At 41.6% G+C, this 17509-nt stretch overlaps 1 protein-coding gene across 5 annotated transcripts in view; it reads right to left on the minus strand.

The window, feature by feature from the left end:
- Window positions 1-9489: 9489 nt before the first annotated feature.
- Window positions 9490-17509, minus strand: part of Cdk5rap1 (CDK5RAP1 mitochondrial tRNA methylthiotransferase) — a 34154-nt gene continuing 26134 nt past the window's right edge. For all 5 annotated transcript variants that reach the window (XM_076570931.1, XM_076570929.1, XM_076570926.1 and 2 more), the window contains 2 exons: window positions 16753-16893; window positions 9490-9728 (listed from right to left, as the gene is read on the minus strand). In XM_076570931.1, the coding sequence (XP_076427046.1) occupies window positions 9642-9728; window positions 16753-16893 (228 nt within the window). In that variant the 3' untranslated portion in view covers window positions 9490-9641. The remainder of the gene's footprint in view (window positions 9729-16752; window positions 16894-17509) is intronic.

Raw genomic sequence — 17509 nt, forward strand, 5'->3', positions numbered from 1 at the left:
ACCACTGCCTGACCTCTATGTTTAATATAGTGGCTGCTCTGTCTTCTGATCCCAAGGCAAACTTTGTTTGTTAGAACACAAATGAAATATCACCACAAAGGGTTTGAAAAAAGATTTTTCCATCACTTGGCAACAAGCCAAGGAAATTATTTTTTAAAAATGTCCTACTTGAGCCTTGTATAACTAAACTCCACTACCTGCAGGAAATAACCCTAAGGGTACTCAAAGAAATGAAATTTGGCAAATGGATGTGTTTTATTTTGCAGAGTTTGGGAAATTAAAATATGTACGTCATACCATAGATACATATTCAGGATTTCAATGGGCAACTGCTTTGAGTTCTGAAAAGGTTGATTCTACTCACACATTTGTTCAAAGTTATGGCCATCATTGGAATACCTGTACAAATTAAGACTAATAATGCTCCAGCATATGTCTCTAGTAAAATGAAATCTTTTTTTTTTTCAGATTAAAACATAAAGCATATTACAGGTATACCACACAATCCTACAGAGCAAGCAGTTATAGAAAGATCTATTTGAACTCTAAAAGATATGCTTAATAACCAGAAAGGGGAGCCGGGCGGTGGTGGCGCACGCCTTTAATCCCAGCACTTGGGAGGCAGAGCCAGGCGGATCTCTGTGAGTTCGAGGCCAGCCTGGGCTACCAAGTGAGCTCCAGGAGAGGCGCAAAGCTACACAGAGAAACCCTGTCTCGAAAAACCAAAAAAAAAAAAAAAAAAAAACCAGAAAGGGAAATAAAGACACCCAGAGATAGATTGCATAATGCTTTTTTTTTTTTTTTTTTTTTTTGGTTTTTCGAGACAGGGTTTCTCTGCGTAGCTTTGCACCTTTCCTGGAGTTCACTTGGTAGCCCAGGCTGGCCTTGAACTCACAGAGATCGGCTTGGCTCTGCCTCCCGAGTGCTGGGATTAAAGGCGTGCGCCACTACCACCCAGGTGCATAATGCTTTATTAACTTTAAATTTTCTAAATGCTAATGAGAAAGTAACAACAGATGCAAACAGACATTGAATAATAGAAAAAAACTACAGAATTAAATCAACCTGTATACTTTAAAGATGTGTTGACCTCAGAATGGAAGCCAGGATATGTATTACATTGGGGAAGAGGTTTTGCTTTTGTTTCCACAAAAGAAGAAAAGCTATGGATACAATCAAAATTGATAAAGGTTTGATTTGAACAAGAGAGATCTCTTGGTTAGAAAAGATGATAGTTCATCAACCAGCATGACTTTTCAATCTAAACTAACTTGTAAGACTAACAAATGCTTTTCATTTGATCAGCTATAAGTTGCCAAAGGGGAAACTTCCCAAAGTTAGGGTTGGAGCAGGGTTCTGTTTATGTCTTTCCAAGAAAATGAAGGTAACCAGCTAAGAAATCTGAAGACCACTGAACAAATGAGACATCTGAGGAAAAGGATGAGTCATCTAGGGAAAATGTTCCAAGAAAAAAGGAGTAAATTAGCCTATTGGTATATCGTATTTCCAACAGTATAAAATTTAATGTATGTTCCCAAATGTTTGTTTCTGCTATTTGCTACAAACATATAATGCAAATGGCCTTTTTGTAGTCCCAGTCCAATTAAAAATTAAAGCTGGCTTTGGAGTTGGAGAATGACTCTCTCCTCTAAACATAAGCACGTTTGTTAAAAGGAAATCCAAAATCTCTGTCTCATGTAAGAAGAGCCACCTGATGTGGGACAGAAGAAAAACCAAAATAAAGGTACTATTCTATTGCCACTAATCTCATAATCCTTTGGTTTTATTTTGACTCTTTAAAACTTTTCTTAAGGTATAAACATTATCTCAAAATTTATATAATTTATATTATATATATATTAAACTTTTTGTTATGATATTAATGGTTATATAGAGTACTAATTCTTGAAAAAGCCTTCATCTAATTTCCTGTACATGATTTTGGGTTTGAGTCTCTATCAGATAACTAGGTATTAAGTTTTTGTACTCTGGATGTACATAGCAAATTATGGTCATTTAACCTCTTTGAGATCTGCTATATATGATGTTTAAAATGTTTTAAGTTTTCTGCAATAAACCATGACCATACCTAACAGTGACCTTTGAAATCTCCAAAAGAATGATGAAGCCCACAATGAGGATTCCACCAGGGCTATAACTCCATTAAGCTGACAAATACCACCTAAAGACCAGCTTCGGACTACAAACTGCTCAGGACAATTTCAAGAGTCCCCTAAAGATGCCGTCATCCCCAGACAGCAGGAAGAAATTTTAAGAATACAACACCCATATTCCCAAGAGTTGGCTGGGTAGTTTTTTGTCATTCATTGGGTTATGGATATTTGTCATCATTTGGGGAGGGTTGGTTACAAGTTGTTATTGGTAATGGTCAGGAAAAATAGCTGAACCAAGGAGATTAGATTCAGGGATCTAATTCTAAAAAGAAAAAGGGAGGATACAGAAATAGGATAAAAGGGTAGATGATTGAATCTGCTTTTAAACCAAAAAGCAACTACTAGTTTTAAATATTTTACATTGGCTTGGATTTTTGTGTTTGATATAAAATTTAAGGTTATTTTTGTTAGAACATACTGTACATACATTTCTACTCTTGTTCAAGGTATCATACCTATACAGCTCATCTAACAATATAATGTAAATTTCTAGTCCTTGAAAGTTATTATTACAAACTATTTAGGAAAATAAAGAAATGCAGGTTAGTAGTCATCTATTACAATCAAACTTGTAGTCATGTTAAGTATGTTTTCAAGGTCAAACAGATATTTCAGATAGGGGAGTGGTCTTCAAGCACTTCAGAGATCTACAGAAAATGGCATTTAAGATGTTTTAATAACATAAGGGTTTTTTATGACAATAAGACTGCTTATGTCTGCTCCTGGCAGCACCAATCTACTTCAAAGAAGATGATGGGCATCAAAGAAACTCCATATGCAATTTACTTTCTTTGTGGCAAAAGTTAGCCACTGGGCAAGAAACTGCACTAGCCTCGACTGCTGACAGTATGTTGTCAAAATTGGACAAGCAGGACAAAAAAGAAAGTGACTGCTGAACTTTGCCAAGACAAGGCAGGACAGTCTTCCAAAAATCCTGCTTCATGGAAAAGTCTGTCAGATATTCTAAGCCTTCAGGCCAAAGATGGATGCCCTAAGGTTGCAGAAGAACCTTGGGTGACTGTCCAGGCAGCCAGATGTTTCTGTCATTTTTTAATTTTGGAAATTGTTTGCTCTGCACTTCCTGTTTACTCAGGTAATATTACATCATCCTCAGGTCTCTAATGGAGTTGAAGACTAGACAGTTATAAATATAGTTTTCCTTGTTACCAGACTCAGAAAAGAAACTCACTAAAGAGGTGTAAAGCCGGGCGGTGGTGGCGCACGCCTTTAATCCCAGCACTTGGGAGGCAGAGGCAGGCGGATCTCTGTGAGTTCGAGGCCAGCCTGGTCTCCAAAGCGAGTTCCAGGAAAGGCGCAAAGCTACACAGAGAAACCCTGTCTCGAAAAACCAAAAAAAAAAAAAAAAGAGGTGTAAAATATAGAAGGTTGTAGCTGGAGTTTTCTTGCCTTGCCCACAGTCAGGACAATCTTTGTCACCCGCCAGTCCCACAGCCGCTCAGGCCCAACCAAGTAAACACAGAGACTTATATTGCTTACAAACTGTATGGCTGTGGCAGGCTTCTTGCTAACTGTTCTTTTATCTTAAATTAACCATTTCCATAAATCTATACCTTGCCACGTGGCTGGTGGCTTACCGGCGTCTTCACATGCTGCTGGTCATGGCGGCTGCTGGCGGTGTCTCTCCCCTCAGCCTTCCGCTTCCCAGAATTCTCCTCTCTCCTTGTCCCACCTACTTCCTGCCTGGCCACTGGCCAACCAGTGTTTTATTTATTGACCAATCAGAACAATTTGACATACAGACCGTCCCACAGCAGAAGGTTGAGAGACATTAAAAAATAGTTTGGGGTTGGTAATGCAAGTTATGATAGAAAGTGAATTAGGTACAACACTTTGGACTCACCAAGATAGGCTAGATTTTCTCTGAATTTGTCAAATGCTAATGGACTAGACATTGTTAATGTAATTATTGCTTGTATATATTTGTATATAGTTATTATACTTACTGTAAATAGTTTTTCTGTCAGTTAAAACCTTTGCTCTTCATTTAGACAAAAAGGGAGAAATGTGTGATATTTTGTTTGTGTTCTGACAGATAAAGCTTGCCTGGAGATCATAGGTTGAAGCTAGCCACTAGTTAATCATAGAGGTCTGGAGGTCTGTACAGACAGGAAAGTGCTAGGCAGAGAGAGAGGAAGGGATAAGGAATGGCAGAGACAGGATCTCAGCCCTTTTGGTTAGAGGATTCAGAGAGGTAAGAAGTGCTCTGCTTCTCTGATCTTTCAGCTTTACCCCATATCTGACTTCTGGTTTTTATTGATAAGACTAATAAGGATCATGCTTCATATCACAGCAACAGAAAATTAACTAATGCAGAATCCAATGCCCCTTCTGGCTATATATATATATATATATATATATATATATATATATATATATGTGTGTGTGTGTGTGTGTGTGTGTGTGTGTGTGTGTGTGTGTGTGTGTGCAATATATGTGCAATATATGTGCAATATATGTGCAATATATATGCTATATATATGCAATATATATGCATAGGCAAACACTAATACACATAAAATAAAAAATAAAAAACCAAACCTTTCTGTTTTGATTTGGGTTACTATTGCTATGATGAAACACCATGACCAAAGCAACTTGGAGAGGAAAGGGTTTATTCAGCTTACATTTCCACATTATAGTTCATCATCAAAGATAATCAGGACAGGAACTCAAGCAGAGCAGGAACCGGGAAGCAGGAGCTGATGTGAAGGCCATGGAGGAGTGCTGCTTACTGGCTTGCTCATCAGGAATTGCTCAGCCTACTTTCTTTCAGAACCCAGGACCACACTAGCCCAGGGATGGCCCCACCCACAATGGGTTGGGCCCTCCCCATCAATCACTAATTAAGGAAATGCCCTGCAGACTTGCCTACAGCTGGATCTTACGGAGGCCTTTTCTTAATTAAGGTTCCCTCTTCTCAAATGACTTTAGCTTGCATCAAGTTGACATAAAAATATCCAGCACACTCTTACCAAGTAGGAGGCAACAAGATGGCTCAGCAAGGAAAGCCACTTGGCACCAAGCTTGACAACCTGAGTTCTATCCCTATGACACTGTGGAAGGAGAAAAACAACTGTAAGTTGTCCTCTGACCTCCTCTCATGCACACACACACACACACACACACACACAAATAGATAGACACAAAAAAACTCAAGGGCTAGAGAGAACACTCAATGGTTCTTTGTGGTAGTTTGAATAAGAATGGCCCCCAATGAAAACATAAGAGAATGGGGGAGCTGGAGCACAGACAGAGTGGGAGAATAATGAAAGAGATACCATGATAGACGGAGACTTCATGGGGATAGGGAGAAGCCAGGTGCTAGGGAAGTTCCCAGGAATCCACAAGGATGACCCCAGCTTAGACTACTAGCAATAGTGGAGAGGGTGCCTGAACTGGCTTACCCCAGTAATCAGATTGGTGAATACCCTGTCATCATAGAGCCTTCATCTAGTAACTGATAAAAGCAGATGCAGAGGTCCACAGCCAAGTACCAGGCCAAGCTCTAGGAGTCCAGTTGAAGAGAGAGAAGAGCGATTTTATGAGCAAGAAGCATCAAGATGATGATGGGGAAATCTACAGAGACAACCAAACCAAACTAGTGGGAACTCATGAATTTTAGACCAACAGTTGTGGAGCCTGCATAGGACTGACTGGACTAGGCTGTCTTCATAAGCAAGACAATTGTGTAGCTTGATCACCTTAAGAAGCCTCTGGGCAATAAGATCAGGATCCATCCCTGGTGCATGAGCCGGCTTTCTGGAGCCTTCCTTAATGCAGGGGAAGGGGCTTGGACCTGTCTCAACTGAATGTACCAGGCTCTGCTGACTCCCCACGGGAGGCCTTACTTGTCAAAAGAGGGGATGAGGAGTGGGTTGGAGAAAAAAAGGCTGAGGAGGGGGGCGTCAGGATGAGGGAAGAGAGGGAAATCTGTGGTTGTTATGTAAAATGAATAAAAAATTTATTAATAAAAAAAAAATTTTGCCGGGCGGTGGTGGCGCACGCCTTTAATCCCAGCACTCGGGAGGCAGAGGCAGGCGGATCTCTGTGAGTTCGAGGCCAGCCTGGGCTACCAAGTGAGTTCCAGGAAAGGCGCAAAGCTACACAGAGAAACCCTGTCTTGAAAAACCAAAAAAAAAAAAAAAAAAAAAAAAAAAAAAAAAAAAAATTTTAAAGAATGGCCCCCATAGGTTCATATATTTGAATGCTTAGTCACCAAGGAGTGGCAGTATTTTAAAGGATTAGAATGATTAAGAGGTATGGACTTGTTGGAGGAAGTGTGTCATTGGGGCTTTGAGGTTTCAAAAGTCCATGCTAAGCCCAGAGTCTCTCTCTCTCTACCTATGGATCAGAATGCAGTTCTCAGTTACCACTCCAGCATCTGCCTGCATGCTGTCATACTCCCTGCCATGATAATGGACTAACTCTCTGAAACTGTAAACAAGCCCCCAATCAAATGTTTTTTTCTCTTATTATAATTGCCTTGTTCACAGCATCTCTTCACAGCAATACAACAGTAAGAGTCCTTGCAGAAGACCGAAGTTCATTTCCAAGCACCCACCTCAGGCAGCTCACAACCATTTGTAACTTAATCTTAGGATTCAACACCCTCTTCTGGGCTCTACAGGAACTTGCACACACATGCATATACTCAAACACAGACACAGACACACACACACACACACACACACACACACACATACATAAAAATAAATCTTTTTAAAAATGTTAAGGAACAAACAGCAATGCTAAGTACTAAATGAATTTTAATTATGAAATGAAATACAGAAGCATTGTATGATATTTTGTTTGTGTTCTGACAAATAAAGCTTGCTTGGAGATCAGAGAGCAGAGGAAGCCACTAGTTAACCATAGAGATCAAGCAGTGGTGGCACACGCCTTTAATCCCAGCACTTGGGAGGAGGAAGCAGGAAGATCAGGAGTTCAAGGCCACCCTGAGCTATATGAGATTGAACCAGTCTAAAAGAGAAACAGAGCCAGGTGGTAGTGGTGCACCCCTTTAATCCTAGCACTAGGGAGATGGAGACAGGAATATAAGGTGGGTGGAGACAGGATCTCACACGCCCCCCCACCCCCACCCCCACCACCCCACCCCCACCCCCGCATTCAGTCTGAGGATTCATAGATGTAAAAAGTTTCTAGTGGCTGCTGCTCTGTTCCTCTGATCTTTCAGCTTTTACCCTCCATGTCTGATTCTGGGTTTTTATTATCAAGACTAATTAGGACCATACTTCACAGAAGTAAAAATTTCCTTAGATTTAAACATACATAAAGCCAAAGCCTTAAAGAAAAAGGAGTAAGAGAGCAAATCCTAATCATTCACTAATGCCTGAAATTGAGCTGTGGGAGCAAAATGCATTCCTAAGGGGTAAGGAATCATTTTTTAAATTGCAGGGGCTTAAAAGGTAGAAAGGAATGCCATCATATCCAGACTTAGACTATCTTAGAGTATTTAAATAAAGGACGAAACACAATTGTGGGATACTGACTAGTCAGAAACTAAGTAACCAATGCTCCTATGTAAAAGCTGTCAATAGTTTCCTGAGCTGGAGATACACTTGAATCATCTTTGAGTTATTCAGTCTTGTCTATAGAAGAATCATTTAAAGGTTCACATTTGTACTATAAATTTCGGGTGAAGACTTCTGTTGTTTCCTTGTAAAACTGTACCCTTTATCTTTTTGGCAGAAAAGATACAGTCTCTTTGGTAGATGGGATATAAGTCAGAGACAAGACTGATGGAAGGTAGAGAGAGCTGGCCCAGCACCACATGTGACCACTTCTGATCTGACATCTCTTGCAGAGTATAATAGCTGTGAAACAATCCTTTTCTACACTATGAATATGTATTACCCTCATTGGTTAATAAAAAGCTGACAGGCTGGTAACTGGGCAGAAAGTTAGGTGGGAAAGCCAAACTGAGAATGCTGGGAATGAGAATGGCAGAGTGAGGAGTCACCAGCAAGATACAGAGGGAACAAGAGATGAACACACCATGCTAAATAAGGTACTGCCACATGGCAGAACGTAAATAAGGAATATGGGCTAACTTAAAATGTAAGAGCCAGTTAGTAATAAGCCTCAGCTATTGGCCGAGCATTTATAAGTAATATTAAGCCTCCGAGTCAATTATTTGGGAAGCAGCTCCCAGGTATTTGGGAATAAGTGGGTGAGAGAGAAACGTCCAATTACATACGGTTTTCATCTGTGTCTTCTTGCCATTTTCCTTCTGGTAACTATTGTAATGCTTGGATAATTTAAAGAACTGGGAAAAGATCCATAACAGGTGTTCTCTTTAGGATAAGATAAGACATTGAAGGGGTTGGAGAGATGGCTCAGTGGTTAAGAATACTGACTGCTCTTCCAGAGGACCTGGGTTCAATTCCCAGCACCTACATGACAGCTAACAACTGTCTGTAATGCCAAAATCTCACACAGGCATACATGCAGGCAAAGCACCAATGCACATAAAAAGTTTAAAAAAAAAAAAAAAAAAGTTGGATAGTGAAAATAGAACCAACTGTCCAGGACTGAACCACACTGAAGAAGGCTCCCATGGGCTGTTCCAAGCTAGTCAGCAGGGTGTCTGAAGCAGATCACAGCCAGATACAACTAACAGCTCAGCATGCCCAAGTACACAGTCTGCTTCAGAAGCAAATCTTTCAAGGACTATTTCCATTTGGTAAGAGCTTATAGTGGGCCAGTGGCTATAGCTCAGTTGGTGGGGAGTACTTGCTCAGCATGCACGAAGCTCTAGATGTAATCCTGAGATGTGCATACGTGGTGTGGCGGTACACGCCTTCAATTCTGGCATTCAGGAGGAGGGAGGAGCAAATTCAAGGCCAGCCTCAATTACAAATAACCTACCTCAGGGGAAGAGGTGGGTGGGTGGGAGCACTATAAACATTATTTTTCTTTTCCCCTGTGGTACTGGGGATCTAACCCAGAGCCTTGCTTATTCTAGGCAAGCATTATACCACAGTTAACACATTATACCAGTAGTTAACAGTGAGATAAGTTTACATCCAAAGTCTGCATCCAGCTTTTATACTGTAAAAAGGAAAGGTGTGTGTGCGGAAGAAAGAAGACTATTTTTAACAGATAATGACTGTCCCGTAAGTTACTTGAAATCCTGTATCTGTTTGTCCTCTATATAAACATATATTTCAAGTAAATAAGTTTAATAAAATTTGAAATACAAAAAAAAAAAAAAAAGAAAAGAAAAGAACCCCATAAATAAGCCAAAGTGAAAATGAAAAGTAGAGACCAAGGAGCCATTAATTTATGAAATTTATTGTTGTAAAAGCTGTTCAAGTGACAACAAAGAAATGTACTCTTCCATTTGGTACAAAGGCACTCCATGACCAGTGCCTTGTCTCCAAAGCATGAGGAAAAACCGCCCAAGTCCACTAGTCAGCCACCCTCTCAGGTCAAGCAATGTGTGGCCGAGTCTTTCATAGTGGTCCTGCAGAGAGGGTGTCCTTTGAGAGTTTGAGAACTGGCAGAGGTGATCTGAAAGAAAACCCATCAAAAGGAGACAATGCTGTAACCTGACAGCACCATGGGCACAGGACACAGATAGAGGTGACAGGAAGTGCATGGTACTTGTGTCACCTCGAACCTGAAAGGAAGAGACATCAGACAGAACGGCAATGCATATGAGGTAAGAAGCCACACACTCCATCAGGTGTGTGAGGCCCGTCAGGGACAGTGGACATCCAACCACAGTCACCAGTCTCCTGACAGGGCACAGTTGCACACCTGATTGGCTAGAGCCATCAGCTCAGCCTGAGCTGACCTGGGCTTTCCACAGGAAGGGAGAACGGAACCACAGGCTCCCGAGGCGGGCGGGACATAGCAGGACACACCTGGGCTGCCGCTGGGAGCCACAGTCATCCAAGAGCAGCGACCCAGAGTGCAGCCTTCCTCCCTCGCAGCTCCCTTCAGTCTGTTACTAGGCGGACAGTCTCCCTGACCGCTGGCGTGCTTTCCACACTCTGTGAACACTTCCTTGTTCAACAGAGAAAAGGCCTCCAGAGCCTTGTCAGGCCACCAGAGCCGGCTGGAGTTTAATGACATTGTTTTGTTTTCACTGTTTATTTCTCTTTTTTTATTTGTTTTTATTTTATTTGCATTGGTATTTTGCCTGCTTGTATGTGTGAGGGTGTCAGGTCTTATAGTTACAGACAGTTGTGAGCTGCCATGTGAATGCTGGGAATTGAACCCAAGTCCTCTGGAAGAGCAGTCAGTACTCTTTAAATGCTGAGCCATCTCTACAGCCCCATTGTGCTTATTTCTTTTTCTTTCTTTCTTTTTTTTTTTTTTTTTTTTTTGTTTTGTTTTTCGAGACAGGGTTTGTCTGTGTAGCTTTGTGCCTTTCCTGGAACTCACTCTGTAGCCCAGATTGGCCTAGAACTCATAGAGATCTGCCTGGCTCTGCCTCCTGAGTGCTGGGATTGAAGGCATGTGCCACCACCATCCGGCTTGTGCTTATTTCTAAGATTACTTTCTACTTATGGCATAAGATCCTGGCTTTCCCTTTTATGGAGAGATCTACAGTGTCCATCTGAAATAATAAATTTATGTTTATTTTTATTTTTTATTTTTTTCCTCTTTATTGAAAATATTTTTTTCCTCATATAATATATCCTGATTAGTTTCCCCTCCCTCCACTCCTCCCAGTTCCTCCCTACCTCCCCTCCTAACTGGATCCACTCCCTTTGTGTCTCTCAATTAGAACACAAACAGGTAGCCAGCAGTGGTTGATGCACACCTTTGATATCAGTGCTCAGGAGGCAGAGGCAGGCAGGTCTCTGTGAGTTAAAAGCCAGCTTGGTCTACATAGTGAGTTCCAGGCCAGCCAGGGCTATGTAATAGAACCCTACCTTTAAAAACAAAACAAAAACAAGGTCAAACACAAGTCCAGATCCATCCCCAATAGCATCTCACCTTTCTCTGAGGAGGATGCTCCTTCTCAGCTCCAACTGTAAGGCTCACTTTGAGCTGCCCACCACAGACCCCACCCTCTAACCTCTGGAATGAGTTAGGGTGAAAGCTGGGCTAGTTAAAGCCATCCTTATGACTTTTTCTTTGTTTTTCAAGGCAGGGTTTCTCTGTGTAGCTCTGGCTGTCCTGGAACTCACACTGTAGAACAGGCTGGCCTCAAACTCAGAGATCTATCTGCCTGTCTCCCAAGTGCTGGGATTAAAGGTGTGTGCCACCACCACCTGACCAATCCTTATGATATTTTTGATCAAAGCCTAGTGAGATTGAGGACTGAATGGCTAGCACCCCGAAGTTACCATTAATCATATTTCTCATCAGAACAAATTAATCCATTAGTAAATATTTACAAAGTTCTTTTTTTTTTTTTTTTTTTTTTTTTTTTTTTTTTTTTTTTTTTCTAGTTTTAGCAAGTTTATTTCCAAACTGAAGTGGCAGTATGTATAAGGTAACAACAGCATGTGGTGACTTCTAGGGATGTGTGCTACAACATGCATGTTATAAAGCATTTCCAACATATACATACTAGGTTTCATGCTCAATAAATAATCCCCCCAATGAATTTTCATTTTTACATAAAAATAGAATATTGCACTCTTAACAAGACCAGATATTTTGCATATTTTCTCTTTAGATAATGATGAAACTTGGTCCTTTAAAAAAAGCCAAGACTGCATAGCATCCCTATTCTAATAGGAGACTAATTTGAAGTTCTCAGTAAAAAAATGAAAGCTAGATAAATAGCTGAATTTTTAAAAACAAATCAATCACTTCAACGTGAGTAGGAGTAATGTTATCTCTGCTCATAAGTGAACCTCAGGAGTAACATGTGGCCCATGTCAATGTGACCTAAAGGTCTCCTGAGGCCCTGCCTCTCCCATGCCTGTCCTCACAGCAGAGACTCTGGAATTGCATTTTGTAGATACAAGCAGAATGTTTTACAAAGTCTGGAAGTTACAAAAGTAGTTCTGATATTTTTGATCAAAGCCTAGTGAGATTGAGGACTGAATGGCTAGCACCCCGAAGTTACCATTAATCATATTTCTCATCAGAACAAATTAATCCATTAGTAAATATTTACAAAGTTCTTACTACATGTTAGAAATTACCTTTGGTGCAGGAAATACAAATATAAACAAAATAGGTACTTCCTTACCCACAACAGAGTTTCAGAGAAAGACAGGTAATAAGCATATACATAAACAAAAATGATTTCAGGTACTAAAAAGTACTCTGAAGATTACGGGAACAGGAAGTTAACAGGCATGGGAATTAGGCAGGGAAAGTTGCTTCTAAACAATGATGTTCAGATAAGGCATCTCTGAGGTGATAATAGAGAGAGAAACTCAAAATTCAAAGAAAGGAACCAGGCAAAGATCAAGAACCTCCCAAGCATGTAGAAGTTCCTGAGACAAGAACAGAATCTTAAGAGACAAAAGGAAGGTCATGAGACTGGAGGAGGAGAATGAGAGGACATCAAGTTGGGAAGTAGCCGGGACAGATCACATAGGCCTGAATTACACTCTGGCTCCGATGAAAAGCTGATGGAGGGCCCAAGCTGCAGAGTAAATGATTTGAATCAGAAAGATCACACCAGCTGTCATGGAGCAGACACTAGAGAACAAGAACAGAAACAGAGAAGGTGAAATTTCTAGAATTCTCTACACTGCTGGCAGGAGTGCAGGGCACCTGGGCTATTCCTATTACAGTCACCCTGTGACTAGTCATACCCAACAGAGATAACACTCACGTGCCTCACAGCACATGCACAGGAATGTCATAGCAATGTCACATGTACTAGCTCCAAACTGGAAACAATCAATATGGCCCACCAGCAATAAAACACCTAACAAACTGTTATGATGGAAAAATACAACTCACAAAAGAACCACAGAATATAAGTTGACGAAAAGGAGGCAGAAACTCAAACTACATACTACAGAACTCAGTTTGCAAGAAATCAAAACCAGACAAAACCAAACTATAATATGAAATGGGACAGGGTATGGCACAGGCCTACAATGTACTACAACTAGGAAGTACATGAAGGGCATTTCTGGGTTCCAAAAAACATTCTTTTTGATCGCAGAAAAAGCTACCTGAGTGAGGTCACTATAAAAATTCACCAGGCAGGGCAGTGGTGGCACACATCTTTAATCCCAGCACTTGGGAGGCAGAGGCAGAGGCAGGCAGATCTTTGTGAGTTGAGGACAGCCTGGTCTATACAGATAGTTCCAGGATAGCCAGGACTACACAGAGAAACCCTGTCTCGGAGCAGGGTGGGGAGGATGGACACAGGCCGACACAACAATACCTTATTTTATTTTTATTTTTATTTTATTTTGAGACAGTATTTCACTTTGTGAAATAGCCCAGGATGGATTGGAACGCACTATGTCCAGGCTAGCCTTGAATTTGTGGCTATCTATAGCAGGCTTTCTTGGACCACCAGCCCTCAAATCATGACACGGAGACTTAGCAATTATGAATGCTCAACCTTAGCTTAGGCTTGTTTCTGGCCGTTTGTTTGGTTTTTGTTTTGTTTTTTGTTTTTTTTAACTTAACCCATTTCTTTTCATCTATGTGCTGCCCCAAGGCTCATTTACCTCATCTACGTACTGTTCATCCTGCTTTCCTGCTTCTCCTGTGCCTGGCTGGCTGGCCCCCAGCTGGCTGGCTAGCTAGCTGGCTCCCCTTTTCTCTCTGCCCGCCAGCCCCACCTATCCCTCTTCTGTCTAGCTGTTGACCATTCAGATTTTTATTAGGCCAACCAGGTGCTTTAGGCAGACAGGATGAAACAGCAACATATCTTTACATGGTTAAACATATGCAACACATTTTTTCATAGTTATACAAATATTCTACTCCACAACAGCTATCCTCCTGCCTCAGGCTCCTAAGAGTTAGAATTGCAGGTATGAGTTATTAATCTGGCTACCGTTTTGCTTTGAGTTAAGACATTCTCAATTATGTGCAGTTAAGCTCTGTGTTTTTTGAGGTATACATTTTCTACCTTGTTTCTACTAAGAATAATATTGTTTTCTTTTGGTGGGGGAGGAAGAAAGTCTCTCCATGAAGCTCTAGCTGGCTTGTCTAAAACAGGAACTTGTGAACCGCCTAGAGCAGGTGCTGGGAAAGGAACTTGGAGCCTCTGGAAGAGAAGGAAGTGCTCTAAACTGATAACCATCTCTCCAGGTGTTCTCTATTTGTCTATATGGCACTGTATTAAATTAAGAGAGTGTTGACATAACTAGCCCAAAATTCCTTTTAGTTTATAGGACTTAAATCTTTAACAAATCAGGTAATTCAGATCTGTAGGTAAGCCAGGCTTGATGATACACATCTTTTTACCAATGCTCAGAAGGAAGATGGACCTCTCTTGAGTTCCAGGTAGGCCTAGTCTACATAGTGAGTTTCAGGCCAGCCACAGATACATAGACCCTGTCTCAAAAAAAGAATTATACTGTCATAACATGGGAACTTTGACAAGATGGGAACTTTTATTTTTGGTTTGATGACAAACTTTTTACTTGACTTATTTGTTCATTGTGAACAACTGCACAAATATGGATACATGCACACTTTGTACATGAATATGTGGAGGCCAGAGATCAATCTTGGGTGTCACTACACAAGAGCTGTTCACCATGGTTTTGAGATGATGTCTCACTGGGACATGGGCTTACCAACTAGGCTGGCTCAGCAGGACAGTAAACCACAGGGACCCTTCTATCTCCTGCTCAGTGCTGGGATTAAAGTCAAGTGCCAGAAGCTAGGTGAGGTGGCACAGCCTTTAATCCCAGCACTCAGAAAGATGAGATAGCCATATCTCTGTAAATTCAAGGTCAGCTTGGTCTACATAGTGGGCTCCAGGCCTGAGCTACAAAGTGAAAACCCTGTCTCCGAAAACAAAAATAACAAGGAAAGTCATCTGCCAGAGCAGCACTTACTTACCTTTACCTCAGCTCTCAGAATAAGGGGAAATGGTGGGGACAGAGGCAGGCAGAGCTCTGTGAATTGGAGGCCAGCCTTGTCTACAGAGTGAGTTCCAGCAGTTAGGGATACACGGAGAAAACCTGTCTCCAAAAGATAAATTAAAGGGTGCACACCTTTAATCCCAGCACTCCAGAGGCAGAGGCAGGCAGACCTCTGCGTTTGAGGCCAGCCTGGTCTACAGAGTTACTTCCAGGACAGCCAGGGATAGACAAAGAAACCCTGACTTCAGAGAGGGGACAAAATTACAACCTGATCACTAACCTAATTCCTTTTTATCAAGTGACCCATAGTTACAGTGGGAAGAAATTAAGAGGCAATATGAGAAGGCAACTGTTAGATCTCAGGCAATCCAAATATCCATCCAGAAATGAGTTCAAACTGAATTATAAGAGGATTTCCAGCAGTTAGATAAAAGGCTGTTTTCCTCGGCAACTTGGGAAACCAATTCCCATCTGCCAAAAGGAGTCATTTCCCTTACCTCTGGCAGAAGGGGCATATGGCCACCTGTGGTTTCGTATCAAAGCCTATGCCGGTCTCCAGGCTCACTCAGAATCTACTCACAAGTACCAGTAATACATTTCAAAGTCCACACTAGCACCCGGCCCTTCTCATTTCAGGCCCCTGCTCCCTTTACGCCCCGGCCCCCGGCTACGCTTGTTACTTTCACCATTCCCTTTCTGCCCTATTCCCTCCTCTCCCACCGACAGCCCTGGCCAGGTCCAGCCTGTTTCTCTTTCTCTCTGCTCTGGACTCTTCCAGATGCCTCTGGATACTTTCTCTCTTACTCACAAGAAAAACTTTCTCTGATAATGGAGCGGTCACGTCAGCAGTTTATTACTACACCCCCTTGCATGTAGTAACTAAATCTAAAGTTACATTGCTATCTTAAAAAATAATCTTGGGCACTGTCAGCACATACTGTGGGGATTGGAGAGATGGCTCAGCAGATAAGATCAATGACTGCTCTTCCACAGGACCTGGTTTCAATTCCCAGCACCCACATGGAAGCTCACATTGTCTGTAACTCCAGTCCCAGGAGGAATCCAATGCCCTCTTCTGGCCTCCACAGGCTCCAGGCACACACATGGTGGGTAGATATGCATACAGGCAAAACATCCATATACATAAAAGAAATGAATAAATTTAGAGGGAAAAAAGGGGGGTGTATATTGCTCTCCCTGAGGACTTGAATTCAGTTCCTAGCATCCACAGTGGGTAGGTCACAATAACTGTATCTCCAGGAAAATCCGAAACTTCTGGCCTCTGCAAGTACCTGCATTCACATGAACAGACATACACATACACACAACTAAAAATAGTAAAATAGGGTCTGAGAGATGGCTCAGTAGTTAAGAGAACTTGCTGTTCTTCCAGAGGGCCTAACCCACATTGGAAATCCCCAACTTTATTTAAGAAGAGCATTTCTTGGTCCAAAGTCAGGGAATGTAAAGGAGACTATGAGGCCTCCAGCCAGTACGTCAGTTGTCTTCTGAGGTTTTGTCAGATGGACAGAACAAGGAAACTCAAGACACCTTACCTTCACCAGCACATAGTCCCCAGGCTGAGCTCTGACCTTGAGCCCAGAGTTAGTGACATCCTCCACCTCTACATCAGGGAAGATCACCTTAAGGTTTGCATCATTCCGGCCACACAGGTCTGTGGAAGAACGTTTGCTGAACTGCAAAAAGCAAAGAGAAGACATTGCACCTGTTGTCTAAGGCTCTCCAGGATCTATCACAGAACATTCCTTAACCAAGAAATCCAAAGTCTCAGTGTGTGTGGCTGCTTCAACAACAGAACAATACATGGTGCACAACAGAAAGTTCTGTTGACTATTTAAATGGACCAATGAATCTTTACAGTCTTGGCTTCTGCAGTAACTTTCAATAGCATTGAAGTCCAGGTACTTGTGAGTGATGTGCTTAACAAATCAACGTTCATGATTCCTGATCTCACACTAAGCACTTAGGACTGTCCCAGAGTTTTTGGCTTGAGTTACTTGCTCCTATTAAATATGCCAATTTGAAGCTAGAGACTCACTAGAGCCTGGGACCAGAAAGAAAGATAAACCACAATGAGAGTATTAAGTTCTGGAATATATATGAGTCTTTCTGACAGAAACCAAATTTACCCTCTGCCCTAAAATCAGAAAATAAGACAAAATACCAGAAATAATTTGTAGGGAAAGGGGGATGACTAAAGAAACCCACCCTGACCCTGGAGCCCAGAACTAGGGAAAGATGACTCAGATAAGGCCAGTGAAGAAACACAGTTTGGCTCAAATCAGAGCCATC

Source organism: Peromyscus maniculatus, chromosome 4, assembly GCF_049852395.1.
Source record: "Peromyscus maniculatus bairdii isolate BWxNUB_F1_BW_parent chromosome 4, HU_Pman_BW_mat_3.1, whole genome shotgun sequence".
Taxonomy (NCBI): Eukaryota; Metazoa; Chordata; class Mammalia; order Rodentia; family Cricetidae; genus Peromyscus; species Peromyscus maniculatus.